Genomic DNA, 14785 nt, shown 5'->3' with positions numbered 1-14785 from the left:
CCTTTCAACTTTAATTAGTTGAATTCTAGAATCTGAGGGTCCTGGTTTACTAGCTTGATCGGCTGCTTCATCATCATTCTCAGAATCAATGGTTACAATATCACTTTCATCTCGAATTGGAGTCGATGTTTGATTCTTTTTCGGCTTTTCTCTTCCAGCTTTTTTGATAAATTGTTCGAAATCGATTCTTGAAATACAAGATAATCCTGGAGAATTCGTTCGCTTGAATTTGATTTTTTCTGAGGTCAACCAGATAACGATCTTCTTTTGAGCTTTCAGGCTCTTTGTTTTTTGTAAAAATTGTTTATACAAATTATCAATTTCCTGAGAATCTTCTGTATGAGAAAGAAAAAGATGTTAGAAATTTATCTTTAAGAGAGGAATCAAACTCACCTCCTACGGCAAGAATCATCGCATCAATAGGTTTCAGATTCTCAAACATGATGAGAACTGTATTTTTCGGTGAAAGTTTACATGGTTTGATATCCACTGGAATCAAATCACGATGACTTTTAAAGCAAAAAGGTATCACTTGTTCACCAACAAGTGAATCTTTCACGCGAGCCGCAGCAATTACCACTTTTTCATTCTCTTTCAAAGACAACATTGTAGCAATAAGTGTCGGTTGATTGAAGATTTTCTTTGGGTTTCTGGAGCGTTTTTTTGTAGATTGTAACAAAATTGTTGAATGTTTGATTCTCGACACAATGTCCATAAAAATTCACTGAATTTCAGTAATAAAGGTGTTGTTGTAACTAATACACACATGAAATTAAGATTGATTCATTTAAAACAACAATTTACAAAGAAAATTAAAAAACTGATTAAAATCTTCTTCCTTTTCCGATTGATAACATTATCTGTCAAAGATAAAGAAGTAACTAAGACAACAGAAGAGAATAGAATAAACGTGTTTGTCATGTGACTTTGATATTCTATTGTTGCTATGGAAACAAAAAAGAATAGAATTTAAAATAAATTCTATTCTCTTTAGTAAGCAACAGGTGTTCATTCTCGCTTCTGTTTAAACAGAAAATTATGAATTATGAATGTCATTAATTAATTTAGTTTTCTAAATGAAAATTTGTTTATTAATATTTATAATTGTGATTGATAATTAATTGTTATTGATTATAAAATGATCAAGTCCAGAAGAACGAGGAATCGTCAATTGAGATTCAACTTTAATCAATATCAACAAAACTACATCCAAAATTTGCCAAATCTCAGTAGTGTTGAGATAGATCGTGATCAACCTAATGTGCAAGATGAATCTCCATGTGATTCTGAAAATGATTCTGGTGCTCAGAATCGACGTGATCAGATTCCTACTACGAGAATTTACCAATCACCATCGCTGAGAAGTTATATTGAAGTGTTTTTTTCGTCTATGCTATCTCATGTTGGCTTGAATTTAACCACAGCCGAGCAAATGGTTAACCTCATAAACAATTTTAATCGAAGATATTCAGAAGATCCAGTTCTTTTACCGAATCTGCGTTATTTTTGGGAAAAGCGAACAAAAACTTGTGAGGTTTCTGTCTACATTTTGTGTGAAAAAAATCACGCACACGGACCTTTCAATGGAGAACCAAAGGGCTATCAGCCATTCAACTGTGATGGAAAAGAAATAATTCCTCAATTGAAAGAAAACAAATATTTTCTACATTTGCCTTTACGTCCTCAGTTAGAAACACATCTTCCAACAATGAAAAAATCATTCTGGCAAGAAACAAGAGAAGAAGATGTTTGTAATGATGTATCCAATGAACTTCAAGCTAAAAAGATAAAAACTGGACATTGTGGTAATTCTGTGAAAAGATTCACACTTACACTCCATTCAGATGAAGTGGTAGCAGGAAATTCTTCAAGTATCAAAATATTTCCTATTTTCGCTTCTATTAACGATTTGAAACCTTTATATCGGAAGAAACACTTTTATCTAATTGGATTGTTTGTTGGAAAAACCAAACCAAGTGTCGAAATTTATCTGAATCCTATTTGCAAAGAGCTGAATAGCCTTTCAAATAACTGTGTGACTTGGTTTTCAAAATCTGATAATCTACATTTGAAAGCGACTTTTCATGTTGTTTGTGTTATCGCAGATGCTCCTATGAGAGCATATCTACGAAGTGTTAGGCAATTTAACCACTTGAATGGTTGCGATTGGTGCCTGATTACAGCTTCATCGGCTAATAATGCGAGAGTTTTCCCAAATCTTCAACGTGATGAGATTCAAGATCTTAGACGGAAGAAAGAAGATTTCATTTCTTATCGAGATTTTCTATCACAAGGTGACCAAGAAGAAAGTTTACCTCGATTTAGAGGATTGATTGGCAACTCTCCATTAATGATCCTGAACGATTTCGATATAGTCAATGGAATATCGGTCGAACCAATGCATTGCATTATATTGGGTATTTTTCGAGGATTATTGCTAAGATGTTGGCTTGGAGATGGAGGATCAGATATTTATGAGCAGAATTTCAACAAAACGACTTTCAAAATAGAACTTTCTCAGAGACTAGTCCAAATTTCAGTTCCTTCAGAGGTTAATCGAATTCCAAGAGATCTGGATCAGATAAAATTTTGGAAATCCGCTGAATATGAAAACTTTCTTGTGTATTATTCATACTCTACATTGAGAGGATTACTCAAACCTAGAGTCTTACAAAATCTTTCTTGTCTCATCAGAATTTATAATCAAGCTCATGGTGGAACAATTTCTCATGAAAAGCTCGAAGAATTGAAAAATCTCATTGAAGAATTTCAGCAAGGACTGGTGGAGTTTTATGGACCAAAAGTGTTAACATATAATTTACATATTCTGTCTCACCTTCCAGACTCATTAGAAAATCTTGGTCCATGCGGAAATGTTTCTTCATATCCTTTAGAAAGTTACATGGGAATATTAAAAGAGAAAGTCAGACGTTCATCAAATATAGCACCAAGTTTGGTTCGAACATTCATCAGTGACTTCAAGTATTCGGAGTTATTGGAAAGTCAAGCTGAAAATTGGAACTTGTCAACAAAAGAAAGAAAAGACTTTGGAATGGCTGATATGGATAACAAGGATCACATTCACATCACATTCAAGAGACAAAATATTGATTCCCAAAGAGCTGAAAATATCCTTCAGATGATGAATGAATCTACTGGATTTCATTTTGAATCAGATGCTCAATTTTGTCAAACAATATCTATCAATGGAATCAGGTATTCTTCAAGAGGATATTGTCGAGATAAACAAAGAGATGATTCTACAGTGAAAAGTTCCAGTGGAGATTATGTATCTGTAGAATATATCGTTAAGCACAACGCCAATGAATTTTGTTGTGTGGTCAGAAAATTCAAGTTTCTCCGATAAAACAATCATTCAAAGGAGTATCTGGCTCGTTTTCGTTCATTCTCGACCATATAAAAGAGATTAAGAATAGTTTTCTAAACGATTCAATCAACTCTATCATTTCAACATCGGAGATTATCTCTAAATCTATTTTCATTGAAAGTACAAATTTCCATTATAAATATCACCGAAATTTTCTTGTTGATCAATTTCTCATGAACAAGTAAAGAAAATCACTTTGAAAGCTTTTGTAAGTATGAATAAGCCAAAAATTCTAAATCGAATATTAATTGTTCTCTTTCCTTTTCTATTCAGACCAAGCTCCAGAAAGTGATCTTTTTTCTACTTTTTCGTGAAAATTTCTCCGATTTTTATCAACAATTATTTTATTTCTGATTTTTAAACAAGTGAACAACTACAATAATCAAGTTCTATGACAATTTATGATCAAAAAATCAAATTAATATTGAATTTCAATTCGTTCAAGTGCAAACCCGTGAAATTGTCAAAAAGCTATTAATCGGTCCCATTCAAATCTATTCTTCTATCAATTTACTTTCTTTTTAATCCTCATATCTCGAATCAATTCATCGAAATGGAACTAAATTTCAATTCAACAAACCAGGAAAATGGATATAAATCAACAAGTAAGTAGAAAATCAAAATTCGTACGTGATTCATTTCATTTTGACTAATGTCCATTTCTCATCATCTCTTTCAGTACTTTTTAATGTTACATTTGAATCAGAACCAGGCCCATTCAAACTTAAATTCAAGCAATTTGTTACTGACACTAAAAGTCCTGAGAATTTGGTCAACATTGAAAATCATGAATCTGATCAAGAATCAACAAACAAAAATCCTGATGACGAGAATTCTAGTAATGGTGGTGATGGAAGTGAGAGAGATCAAGAATCTGATTTAGAAAGCGTTGAAAAGCTCACTGAAAGAAAAAAGCCATTTGAAGATGATGATTCTAGATCAACTATCACAAATTCACAGGATTTAGAATCTCAAATCATTCTCTCTCAAGACAGTATCATGGATTTTAGCCAAGAAACACCACAAATGGATTGGAATTAGATTCCTGAATCCTGATTCATCTTTCTAACGCACTTTTTATTTAGTCAAAATTATCCAGATCTTTGATTTTTCTACCCACACACCACAATTGCAAATCTTTTTTGAAAATTTACTTTTTTATCCAAGTCATTAGACAATTTCAATATTTCAAACAAATCCGAAATCTTATTCTTTCAGATCTCAAAGAGAAATCAAATTCACAATATCAAATAAATTTTTGTTGACAATTTAAGAATAAGATCAAATTTTCTCAAAGAAAAATAATCAACATATGTTTGAATTTTTCCATTTTCAAGTTGCGCGTTTTTTGAAAATCGGAAAATATCCGCGATATTTGAACTTTATCAAAATCGTGAGTTTAATTGCAATCAAAAATTGAATCTAAAATGAAACCATTTTGATTCAAAAAAAATTTTGAACCAAAATGATTCAAGAAAAAAAATTTCCTGATTCAAAAATGAATCATTACAACTTCATTTTGCTTCATGAAAAAAATTTCTGTTGATTGGGAAACATCAGTTCATTATTGTACTGTGCTATCCATTGCTTGTGTAATTATATTCCTAGACTGGCTCGCTATTGGATCTACATATCCTGCTATGGATTTAGATCTGAGATGAATCTACATATCCGATTTGTGAGCTACCCAATACGTGAACCAACGCACTCAATTCTCTAAGTCTCAAATTATGATTAGATGCTGCATCTGAAGAAACGGAACTGATAGCATTGGTGGAACTTTTTGAATTAATTCCATTATCAATTGATTGGAGGCTATTCACTGCTGAAGAAACACTTGATAAAGAACCATTAGTTGCTCTAGGATTTCGATATCCAGGTTTATTGTCACCAAAACCAGCACCAGAAACAGGAGCCTGGTTCAATAAAGATGACATGAGAATCATGAAGATAGTGGTGAGCGAAAAGAGATTAAAGGCCATAAATTGATTGAAACTCATCGTTTTAATCGTAATTAACACTTTAAATTTAAATTTAACTGTTAGAAACGTTCACTTATTCAGACGAAGATTTAATTTAACTATGATTTTCCCTTCAAATGATTCAACCTTTTATGTGATTTTCTTTCAATGTCAACGTGTTGTTTTACCCTCGATAAAGTTACCTGAATAAACTAAAACATAATTAGATTATCTCTATGATAATTGGGATCATCAAAAAATCACCAAAAGATATCAAGCTGATAATATACTCAGTGATAAACAGTTTCGTCTACTTTTTATCAAGTTTAGGTTGTTTGTAAATTGAATTTACAACCAAATGAAAACGGAAACTGTTCTCTCTGAATGTTTAATTTTAAAAGGAAATACAACCAAAATAATTGTCTGGTAACTTCAATTCCAAGTAAGTGACAAGTAGTACAAGAGATCAAAATTAGAAGAAAACAAAACAATAACAAAATATTAATGAGGAGATAATTTAACGAAAATTGGATTGATTAAAGTGGAAAGTAAAAGAGAAAAGTTATCACAATTAAAAAGTGTTTCTCTATGCGCGATATTTCATTTTTCGTGGCTGTAGATTGGAGGTTAGTCCAAATTTAGACTAATTCTTTCCTATCGGGGTCTATTTAATATTCGTAACGATGAAAATTTCTTAAAAGTCCAATCCCATTGAATTTTTATCATCATCTATCTTAATCACTGAATCATTTTAACCTCAATCCTTTGATGAATTTCTCAGAACTTTTTCATGCGCAAACGAGCCTAGGAAAGGCTTGCAGATCTCGTCTTTGTGTTTCAACATTTGGTGGTGAATAAAAGTTGATCGAATTGTCCATTTTGATTAAATCGTAGCGGAAATTGGTGAAATTTGATGATCGACGATTTACCATAATCAACGGGAACCACGGGAACTCTATTTCTAAAAAACTGCTGATTCAGAGATATTTCCAATGGATGAACTTTAATTGACTCCTTTTCCATTGATGACAATTTATCGACATTTCCAATTTTACTAACACTTACACTTGACTGTAAATTAAAATGAATTAATAGTAATGTTATTAACGAGATAAATGAATTAGTAAATCACTTATAGTGAAAATGGAAAATTAATGAGTTTACCTTCCTGAGCTTACGAACGAGAAGGTATATAAGTCCACCGATAAAAGCTGCCCAACCACCAATAGCGACGAGATAGAAAACCGATAGGATGATCTTTGGAGCTAAAATGAGACCAATCTTGAGTAGATAAAATAAAGATCCATCCAATGTACTTGATATTTCGATCCACCCCAAAGGAACAATTGTATCACGAATATTGTTAAAACCACGAAGAAATGGAACCCGTTCAACTCTAAGGTTAAACTGTAATCGACCTGCACCCGATATTGGTATTCCAATATCAGGCTGAACTAATAAGTAGAATTCATGTTTCTCTGGATCTGGCGATAGACCTTCAACTTGTCCCTGAATTTCTGAATCTGTGTCGAGAAAATGTGGCCTAGTTATTATGATCGGAGGCCCAGAAAATCCACCGGTACAATCGAGGAGACCATAGTGTTCACATCGTGATTTCTTTTCCCTTGTATAGACACAATAACATCCATTGGCTGGATTAACACTCGGAGGGTCAAATACTTCGGGTCCAATAACATATTTAAATCCGGGAATCCCGAAATAATCAGAATCCCCGACATAAGTTAAATCCAATGATCTAAAGGTTTTTGAATATCAATAGTTTAAATTAGCTTATCAATTCGTCGACAATTTAACTTACCTGTAAATGTCAGATATGAACACAGTTAATCTAGTTTTCCTTGCAATTAAGGGTTGAAATTGGATTCCATCAGTCCCTCGAGGGGTATTACATTCAGATCCAGTCCATCGATCCATTGATCTGATCAAAGATTTAACAATTATCATTATTTAATTTTTTCTCATGAAATTTAAATAATTGCATCTTAATTTCCAAGTTAGAAGTTCAAAATCATTAACTATTAATTCGAGCCTATGATTCAAGTTCTTGTCTTAATTTGATATGAAAATTCAATATTCGTTTCAAATTAATGATCAACTTTTTTTCTTATTCAAAAACAATCGATTTCCAATCTAAATTTAATTTTAGTTTATACCTTTGAATGCAAGTGAATTATGAAACAATTGCTAGAATTGTTAATCGATCAGAATTTTAAAGAGTTAAATTACTAATTATCGAAGTAATCAAAAATCAATCGAATTTTAATTGTGGCTCATCTAGATTACCTTTCGTTTCTAAATGCTATTGTACTTGTATACATTTCCTTTGGTAATTCGATACCTGTGTAAATTTCTAGAGGTCCTAATCGGGTGAAATTTCGGCTATTCAAAATTCCAATTGAATTATTGGGTAATTCTGATGTTGGAAATACATCGGAAGCCATAATGCCCAACAGTTCGAGAGGTTTGAGAAGAGTGGTCACTGTGTCCAGAAGATTAACTCGAAGTCCAGTAATAAGACTTCGAGGTGTAGTTTTAAGGAAAAAATTCTGACTGTGGACAAATAGAACCACAGAAACAACTGAATAGACGAAAGGACTGACAGCCAATGGGATGGGAATTAATTGTTCCAATTTATCTCCAACAATTGCCCCAGTTGAAGCTACAAATGGATTAAGAACAGTAATCTCTTGATCCCAAGATCCGTTTGATTGTTCGTACAGAATTTGATAATTACGCCACTCGTAATATTTGATTGTCCTTTCACTGAATTCAATTACCTCTTTCCACCTTTGCTCTCTAATAACAATAAAATAACCATTGACTTACTTTAATTACTTACAGATGAATGAAATCACTGAGAACTTACGATAATACGAAAGGTCCAACCTCGCGAACTTTTAATTTATCTCCTTTCAAGAATTGATCCGGATTTTCAATGTTAAATAAATTGAATTTATTTATAATTTTTACTGGTATTCTTTCCCAGAACTTGTAAGCTAGACACCAAGGATCGATTTTCATTTGTGAACTGATTATCTTTTCTATAGCCCAGGGTTGGAGGGTAGCGAATAGAGTTCCAAGAATCCCAGCAATCACTCCATAACGAATGAACTTGACCCATAAAGGGCGACCCGACTTTTTAGAGTCTACCATATTCTCAATCTCTTTTTTTATATTTTTTAGCATTATTTTTTTCTTCGCATCAAAACTATTTGATTTTCTTTAAATTCATCACAATTAAGATTCAGTTCCAAACTAAACAACCTAATTAAACCACCAATAATAAACAGCACAGAGAAAGAATTATTAATAATAAAAAAATTAAATGAATGTAAATAAATGTTCCAAATTTACATTTCATTAATTGTGAACACGAATAAATATCAATAATCATTAATATTTCTTATGCTCAAGAGACAATAATTCAAATTGAATCAGATTAATTCAATTCATTCACACTTTCCATTACCTCCATCTATCAGATAAATTATCAATCTAAAATTGCTTAATTAGTTTCCATTACAATTAGGATTAACTATAAACAATTAGTTCATTTTCATAGTATTTGAAACAAATTAGATAATCAATAGATACCAAGTGAGTGAACTACTCCGTAATTAACGATTTGACTCCACAGCCACGAAAATTATTAATAATTGTGAAAGATTTTTTTATCAAATATGAATAAGGAGATCATTAACAACTACAGTAAAACCTTTCAAAATGACCCATCATGTTGACAACGATTTGTAGAGCGGGTCATTCGAAAGGGTTGAAATTAATCAATTATTTAGATTAAAAAAATACTAAACACAAATAATTATGAATTAAAATCCTCGTAACAATCTGAACTTGAAGTGAAATTATTAATTTTCATTTTTTTAGACCAAATTGATAAGATTTAATCCTAATTAAAACTTAAAAATCTTCCAAATTTAATGTTACCATAACGATGGGTCATTTTGAAAGGCATTACTGTACCATGTTAACCACTCGATATTCGGAATCATTTTGATCTTAATGCTTTTGTGAATTTCATATTTTTGCTTATATTAATTATTAATTTAAATAATGTATATTGAAAAGAAACGGCATGAAAAGTTGTCGGTGGAATAAAAAATTCATGATCTGAAAACTTATCGTTACAGAGAAAAAGTGACCTGAAGTTTCAACATCGAGCTCGATTTTCTCGAAAACTGCTGATCAGATCCGAAAGAAATAAATATATTTGGACTTCATATTTGTAGCCCTACAAATACACAAAGTTTCAACTTTTAGCTCAAAACTAAAATTTGGTTTACATTCTCCTTAGGAAATGATTTTGAATATTAAAAAATATCCAAGTATCAAGTAAATCATCTGTAATGATTTATATTTATCATGCATTGGACAATAACTCAGATTGATTGTGATTAATATCCATTTCTATTCAATTCATCGAGACCTTCAATAGATTTTTACCTTCATCTAAGACATAAATATCTTCATTATAATAATAGTATGGATTAAGCCGAGTCGATAGTTGATCGTACTTTTTCAATCTTACTCGTGATTACGGACTCTCCGGAGAACTTGAATTTAATTTGTCGAGCGTTGAGACACTTTTTGTCTGTGGAAAGAAATTAACAAGATAATTAGTTGGATTATTTTGATTCTTGAAAGTTAATTGTATTGTTTTTTACTGTTTTTCTCTCTTAGTCTCACCTGAGCAAATAGTGTTTGATGACATCCCCTGATCAGGAGGTGTGATGGTGAAGTAAAAAGTTCACAGGTCAGAATATCTCGATCTTTACATGGATCACTGACATCGATTCGAATCTCTTCGTTTAACTAATTTATCTAAAGAAAATTTCTCAATTTTTTCCATCATTTAATCACTTTAACTTTTTTCAATGTGATTCTCTGGAAGTTCAAGATGAAATTGATTAATCACACCTTTAAAAAGTCACAATTAATAACTTAAATCCCAGAACTTGCCACTAAATGGGCAATACAAATACAGAGGAGAGGAAAAGATGATTGAAGAAAAGTTGGTTAACAACTTGATTGCTACAGTTGCAAGTTAAGTTGATAGCTTAATTAATTAAAGTAATTAACGCAATCAAATATTTGCAGGCGAGAATCGACCACAGTATTGGGATTATCAAGTAATGAGACATTTTTCTCTTAAAAAGAATCAAGTAAACGAAGAGCAACTTTTATTCAATTTCTGACAATTTTTCGAGCAAATTTGAATACAACTACATAAGTTGCTTTTTCTAACACATACAAAATCAGTTGTAACTCGTTTTTAATCAATAACAAATAATTTATTCAAACGTAACTGAATTTTTCTGAGTCATTGGAATCATAAAGGGAAAACATTTTATAGTTGATTAAATCAAAAGTAGAAGTTAAAAGTTTATATAAATAATATTTGATATCCTTGAATTGTATTATTGACCTGCAAAAATATTCTAAGATGATCTTTTTAAAGATCGTTCAGTGAATTGGCATATTGTTCCATATTAGATGGGAATCCAAGTATTATGACAGGTGAATAAAATTCACTTGTTGCTTAGCAATTAATTTAAACCATTTGAATAAATAGTTTTCTATGGTTTTGATATAAAAAGGTTGAGTTTTTGTTGAAGTGATATTAATATCATCGTAAACCGATTGATCGAACTATCAACAAGTTTAAATTTTTGTTAGTCTTGTGTTAAATATACAGATTCCATTTATCTCATCATGAACTTAAATGTTTTCCAAATTATCATGATCGCTGTTGCGTTAATCGCCGTTGCTTCAGCATTTGGCCTTTATACAACTCCTGGTACTTCCTCGAGACAAGTTCGTCTTGCTCATTCTAGTCGTGAATTTCCAACTGGCGATGATGGTAAAAGCCCTAAGGGACGTAAGCCTGGTCATAAATTTTCACTCGGCTATAATGACGAGCCTGATGATAAATACCCTAAGGGACGTAAGCCTGGTGATAAAGATCCAACTGGCGATAATGACTCGCCTGATGGTAAAATATTTGAACCAAAGACTCGCGATCACAGTGACGACCAACCATTACTCTAGCATTATTATTCTATGTACCTCAATAAGGAAATTAATACCATAGTAAATTGGTCGGATTACTTATGTCAATCTCCTCATAGTGTCAATAATCTAACGAATGATTAAAATTTATTATGCATCTAATTCGTTTGTTTTCACTTTTGTTCTCAGATACAATTTCTATTCTAAATTCTGCTCTCGGTTTGGATTGAAAACGAAATTTAGCTCGCCATCTACCAAATACAATATATACTATTCTACCAACTTGGAATTACCAAGAGTAATTTTCTCTATTTCTTTTCTTTTAATTAACGTGTATTCAAACTGTTATCGATTAAATTCTATTAAAGTTAAACACGAAATGTTAAATTATCAAAATAACTCCCAATTTGCAAGTTAAATTAAAAATTGTTAGTAAATTCGTTGAATGATAAACTAATCGAAACTTGTGTCGCCTTCTATTGAGTAGAAATAAACTTAATTTTCGGTAACCTGGGCGATTAACTCAGTGCCGCAAGGCCATCAGACCCAGTCTGATGATAAATGTATGAAGCATTAACCTCACTGAGGTGTGAATAAACGGTAAAATTAGTTTTAGAGTATTGAGATACAAGGAGAATGGAAAAGTATTATATTAGCAAGATGATGAAGAACAGTGGCTGGATCATCATTGGTCTCAATTCGGCAATAAGAAAAATAATGGAAAGAGGAGTGCAAACAATATCTTTTGCTGACGATTTAGTAATCTTATCAACTGAAGAGACGAAAGAAAAGGACCTGGAGATTGTACAACTTAAATTGGCACAAATCAATCTAGAAATCAATCAAGAAAAAACCAAGATCATAACACGAACAACAATAGAAAAATTTTTAGGAAAATACACTTCATATTCAATTCATCCCGACAACCTAGAAAAAACTAGTATTGGAACACAACCCAAAGATCAACATCAAACAAAAATAAAACAAAACACAAAGCATCCCAAACAACATATCAAGTTGGACTCCGTTAATAGTATTCAACATCGTAAATCTATTACAAATCTGGTTAACTGCAATGGTGAAAGCCACTAGAAAAATATCAAATTGTAAAGAAAATTGACTGAAACTTAGAGAGTTTCAACACCGCCGAACCTTCGATGAACCTGATGAAAAAAGCATCAAAAAATTCTGAAACCATCAAGTAAATTATCAATCGCTCACTAATGTGAAGTACGGTATCAACAAAAACGAATTTTTTCGTAGATGAGGAATCCACAGTGTACGAATCGGACACCAAAAATCTGTACAGAAATCATATACTAGCAATTTACTGTCTAGTAAACAAACACAGAAATATGATTGTCAATTACTCTCTTCCGGAACTAATTGTAAGACATCCAAGGTCTGAGTCAACTAAAGCAGTCATAAAAATCATGGAAAACCACAACGAGATGTACACATGGACCACAACAGACGATAATGGGAAAGTACCGATAAACCCCAGAACGAAGATCAAAATCAAGAACTGTATCCTTACCGAAAAAGAAATCACGAAAGAAATAGAGAGCAAAATATCGGAAATGAGTCTAATGGGAAGAACACCATCGCAGTTTCAAACCTTTTTCCCCACCAAGATAGAAAAAGTTTACGACACTTATCATGGGATGAACCTGAAGAGACTAATCAAGCTATGTAACAAAGTAGAAGTCTTGACAAACACACTCAACACAAGAAAAAGGAAAATCAGGACCATCACTTATTACTTAAGCGAATGCGAAAAAACGATAGAATTTCATCTAGATGACCTAAACTTAGCCAATAACAATAGAATTAAGTACAAAATCGATAATATAACTATCATTGTAATGATACTCGAACAAAAACTCTGTAACCTGGGCGATTAGCTCAGTGCCGCAAGGCCATCAGACCCAGTCTGATGATAAATGTATGAAGCATTAACCTCACTGAGGTGTGAATGAAGGTAAAATTGATTGATTTATTGGGATTAATATCCATTTCTATTCAATTCATCGAGATCTTCAATAGATTTTTACCTTCATCTAAGACATAAATATCTTCATTATAATAATAGTATGGATTAAGCCGAGTCGATAGTTGATCGTACTTTTTCAATCTTACTCGTGATTACGGACTCTCCTATTATATAGCTCTTGCTCAATTCCAAAGCTTTGAAAGCTCCGGAGAACTTGAATTTAATTTGTCGAGCGTTGAGATAATTAGTTGCAGTGTCACGGAAACCTCTATCATCGATACTTATCGTTGCTCGGTCACAATATTCAGTACCAGAAACATGAGAGAACTTGAATAACTCAAGTTGAATTCAATTTGTCGAGCATTGAGACACTTTTTGTCTGTGAAAAGAAATTAACAAGATAATTAATTGGATTATTTTGATTCTCGAAAGTTAATTGTATTGTTTTTTACTATTTTTCTCTCTTATTCTCACCTGAGCAAATAGTGTTTGATGACATTCCCTGATCAGGAGGTGTGATAGTGAAGTAAAAAGGTTCACAGGTCAGAACATCTCGATCTTTACATGGATCACTGACATCGATTCTAATTTCTTCGTTCTTTTTGGCCTCCCAACATCGACCTTTTTCTTCTGGCTTAGGATATCGACCGAAGCAAACCTTAACAATTATGATTATTTAATTTTTTCTCATGAAAGTTGAAACAATTGCATTTTAATTTCCAAGTGAGAACTTCAAGATCATTAACTATTAATTCGAGCCCATGATTCAAGTTCTTATCTTAATTTGATATGAAAATTCAATATTCATTTTAAATTAATGATCAACTTTTTTTCTTATTCAAAAACAATCGATTTCCAATCTAAATTTAATTTTAGTTTATACCTTTGAATGCAAGTGAATTATGAAACAATTGCTAGAATTGTTAATCGATCAGAATTTTAAAGAGTTAAATTACTAATTATCGAAGTAATCAAAAATCAATCGAATTTTAATTGTGACTCATCTAGATTACCTTTTTCATTCCCAATTTTGAATCGAAATTAATTAATTAATCACAATTAAAAATCAATAAAAATCATTTTGGTTTCTTCATTTGAAAGTTTGGTTTCTTCAAATGAAAAAAAGGTTTTCTCATTTGAAAGTTTGGTTTCTTCAATCGGGAAACACTGTATGTTCGAGAGACAATAATTCAAATTGAATCAGATTAATTCAATTCATTCACACTTTCCATTACCTCCATCTATCAGAAAGATTATCAATCTAAAATTGCTTAATTAGTTTCCATTACAAGTGTGATTAAATATAACTCAAACAATTAGTTCATCTTCATGGTGAAATGTGAAACAAGTTCAATAATCGAAAGACATCAAGTGAATAAACCACTCTGTAATAAA

The 14785-nt window shown here is 31.8% G+C and overlaps 3 protein-coding genes across 3 annotated transcripts; 2 read left to right on the top strand and 1 right to left on the bottom strand.

Annotated features, from left to right (window-relative positions):
- Nucleotides 1-3770: 3770 nt before the first annotated feature.
- LOC128387892 (uncharacterized) lies at nt 3771-4546 on the top strand. The gene is made up of 2 exons (XM_053347177.1): nt 3771-3993; nt 4068-4546. Exons 1-2 carry the CDS (start codon nt 3942-3944, stop codon nt 4427-4429), a joined length of 414 nt encoding a protein of 137 aa, XP_053203152.1. The 5' UTR covers nt 3771-3941; the 3' UTR covers nt 4430-4546.
- Nucleotides 4547-6290: 1744 nt separating this feature from the next.
- On the bottom strand, nt 6291-8556 carry LOC128387895 (lysosome membrane protein 2-like). The gene is made up of 4 exons (XM_053347180.1): nt 8237-8556; nt 7654-8166; nt 7169-7288; nt 6291-7105 (listed from the first exon to the last, which is right to left on the bottom strand). Exons 1-4 carry the CDS (start codon nt 8554-8556, stop codon nt 6478-6480), a joined length of 1581 nt encoding a protein of 526 aa, XP_053203155.1. The 3' UTR covers nt 6291-6477.
- Nucleotides 8557-10999: 2443 nt separating this feature from the next.
- Nucleotides 11000-11735, top strand: LOC128387894 (uncharacterized). Its single transcript, XM_053347179.1, has 2 exons — nt 11000-11380; nt 11587-11735. The coding sequence occupies exons 1-2, from the start codon at nt 11101-11103 to the stop codon at nt 11625-11627; spliced, it is 321 nt and encodes a 106-aa protein (XP_053203154.1). The 5' UTR covers nt 11000-11100; the 3' UTR covers nt 11628-11735.
- Nucleotides 11736-14785: the final 3050 nt, after the last annotated feature.

This window comes from Panonychus citri, unplaced genomic scaffold, assembly GCF_014898815.1.
Source record: "Panonychus citri isolate SS breed McGregor unplaced genomic scaffold, ASM1489881v1 Contig00095, whole genome shotgun sequence".
In the NCBI taxonomy this organism is placed as follows: Eukaryota; Metazoa; Arthropoda; class Arachnida; order Trombidiformes; family Tetranychidae; genus Panonychus; species Panonychus citri.
The sequence above is the reverse complement of the archived record's forward strand: the minus strand, read 5'-3'. Positions and strand labels throughout refer to the sequence as shown.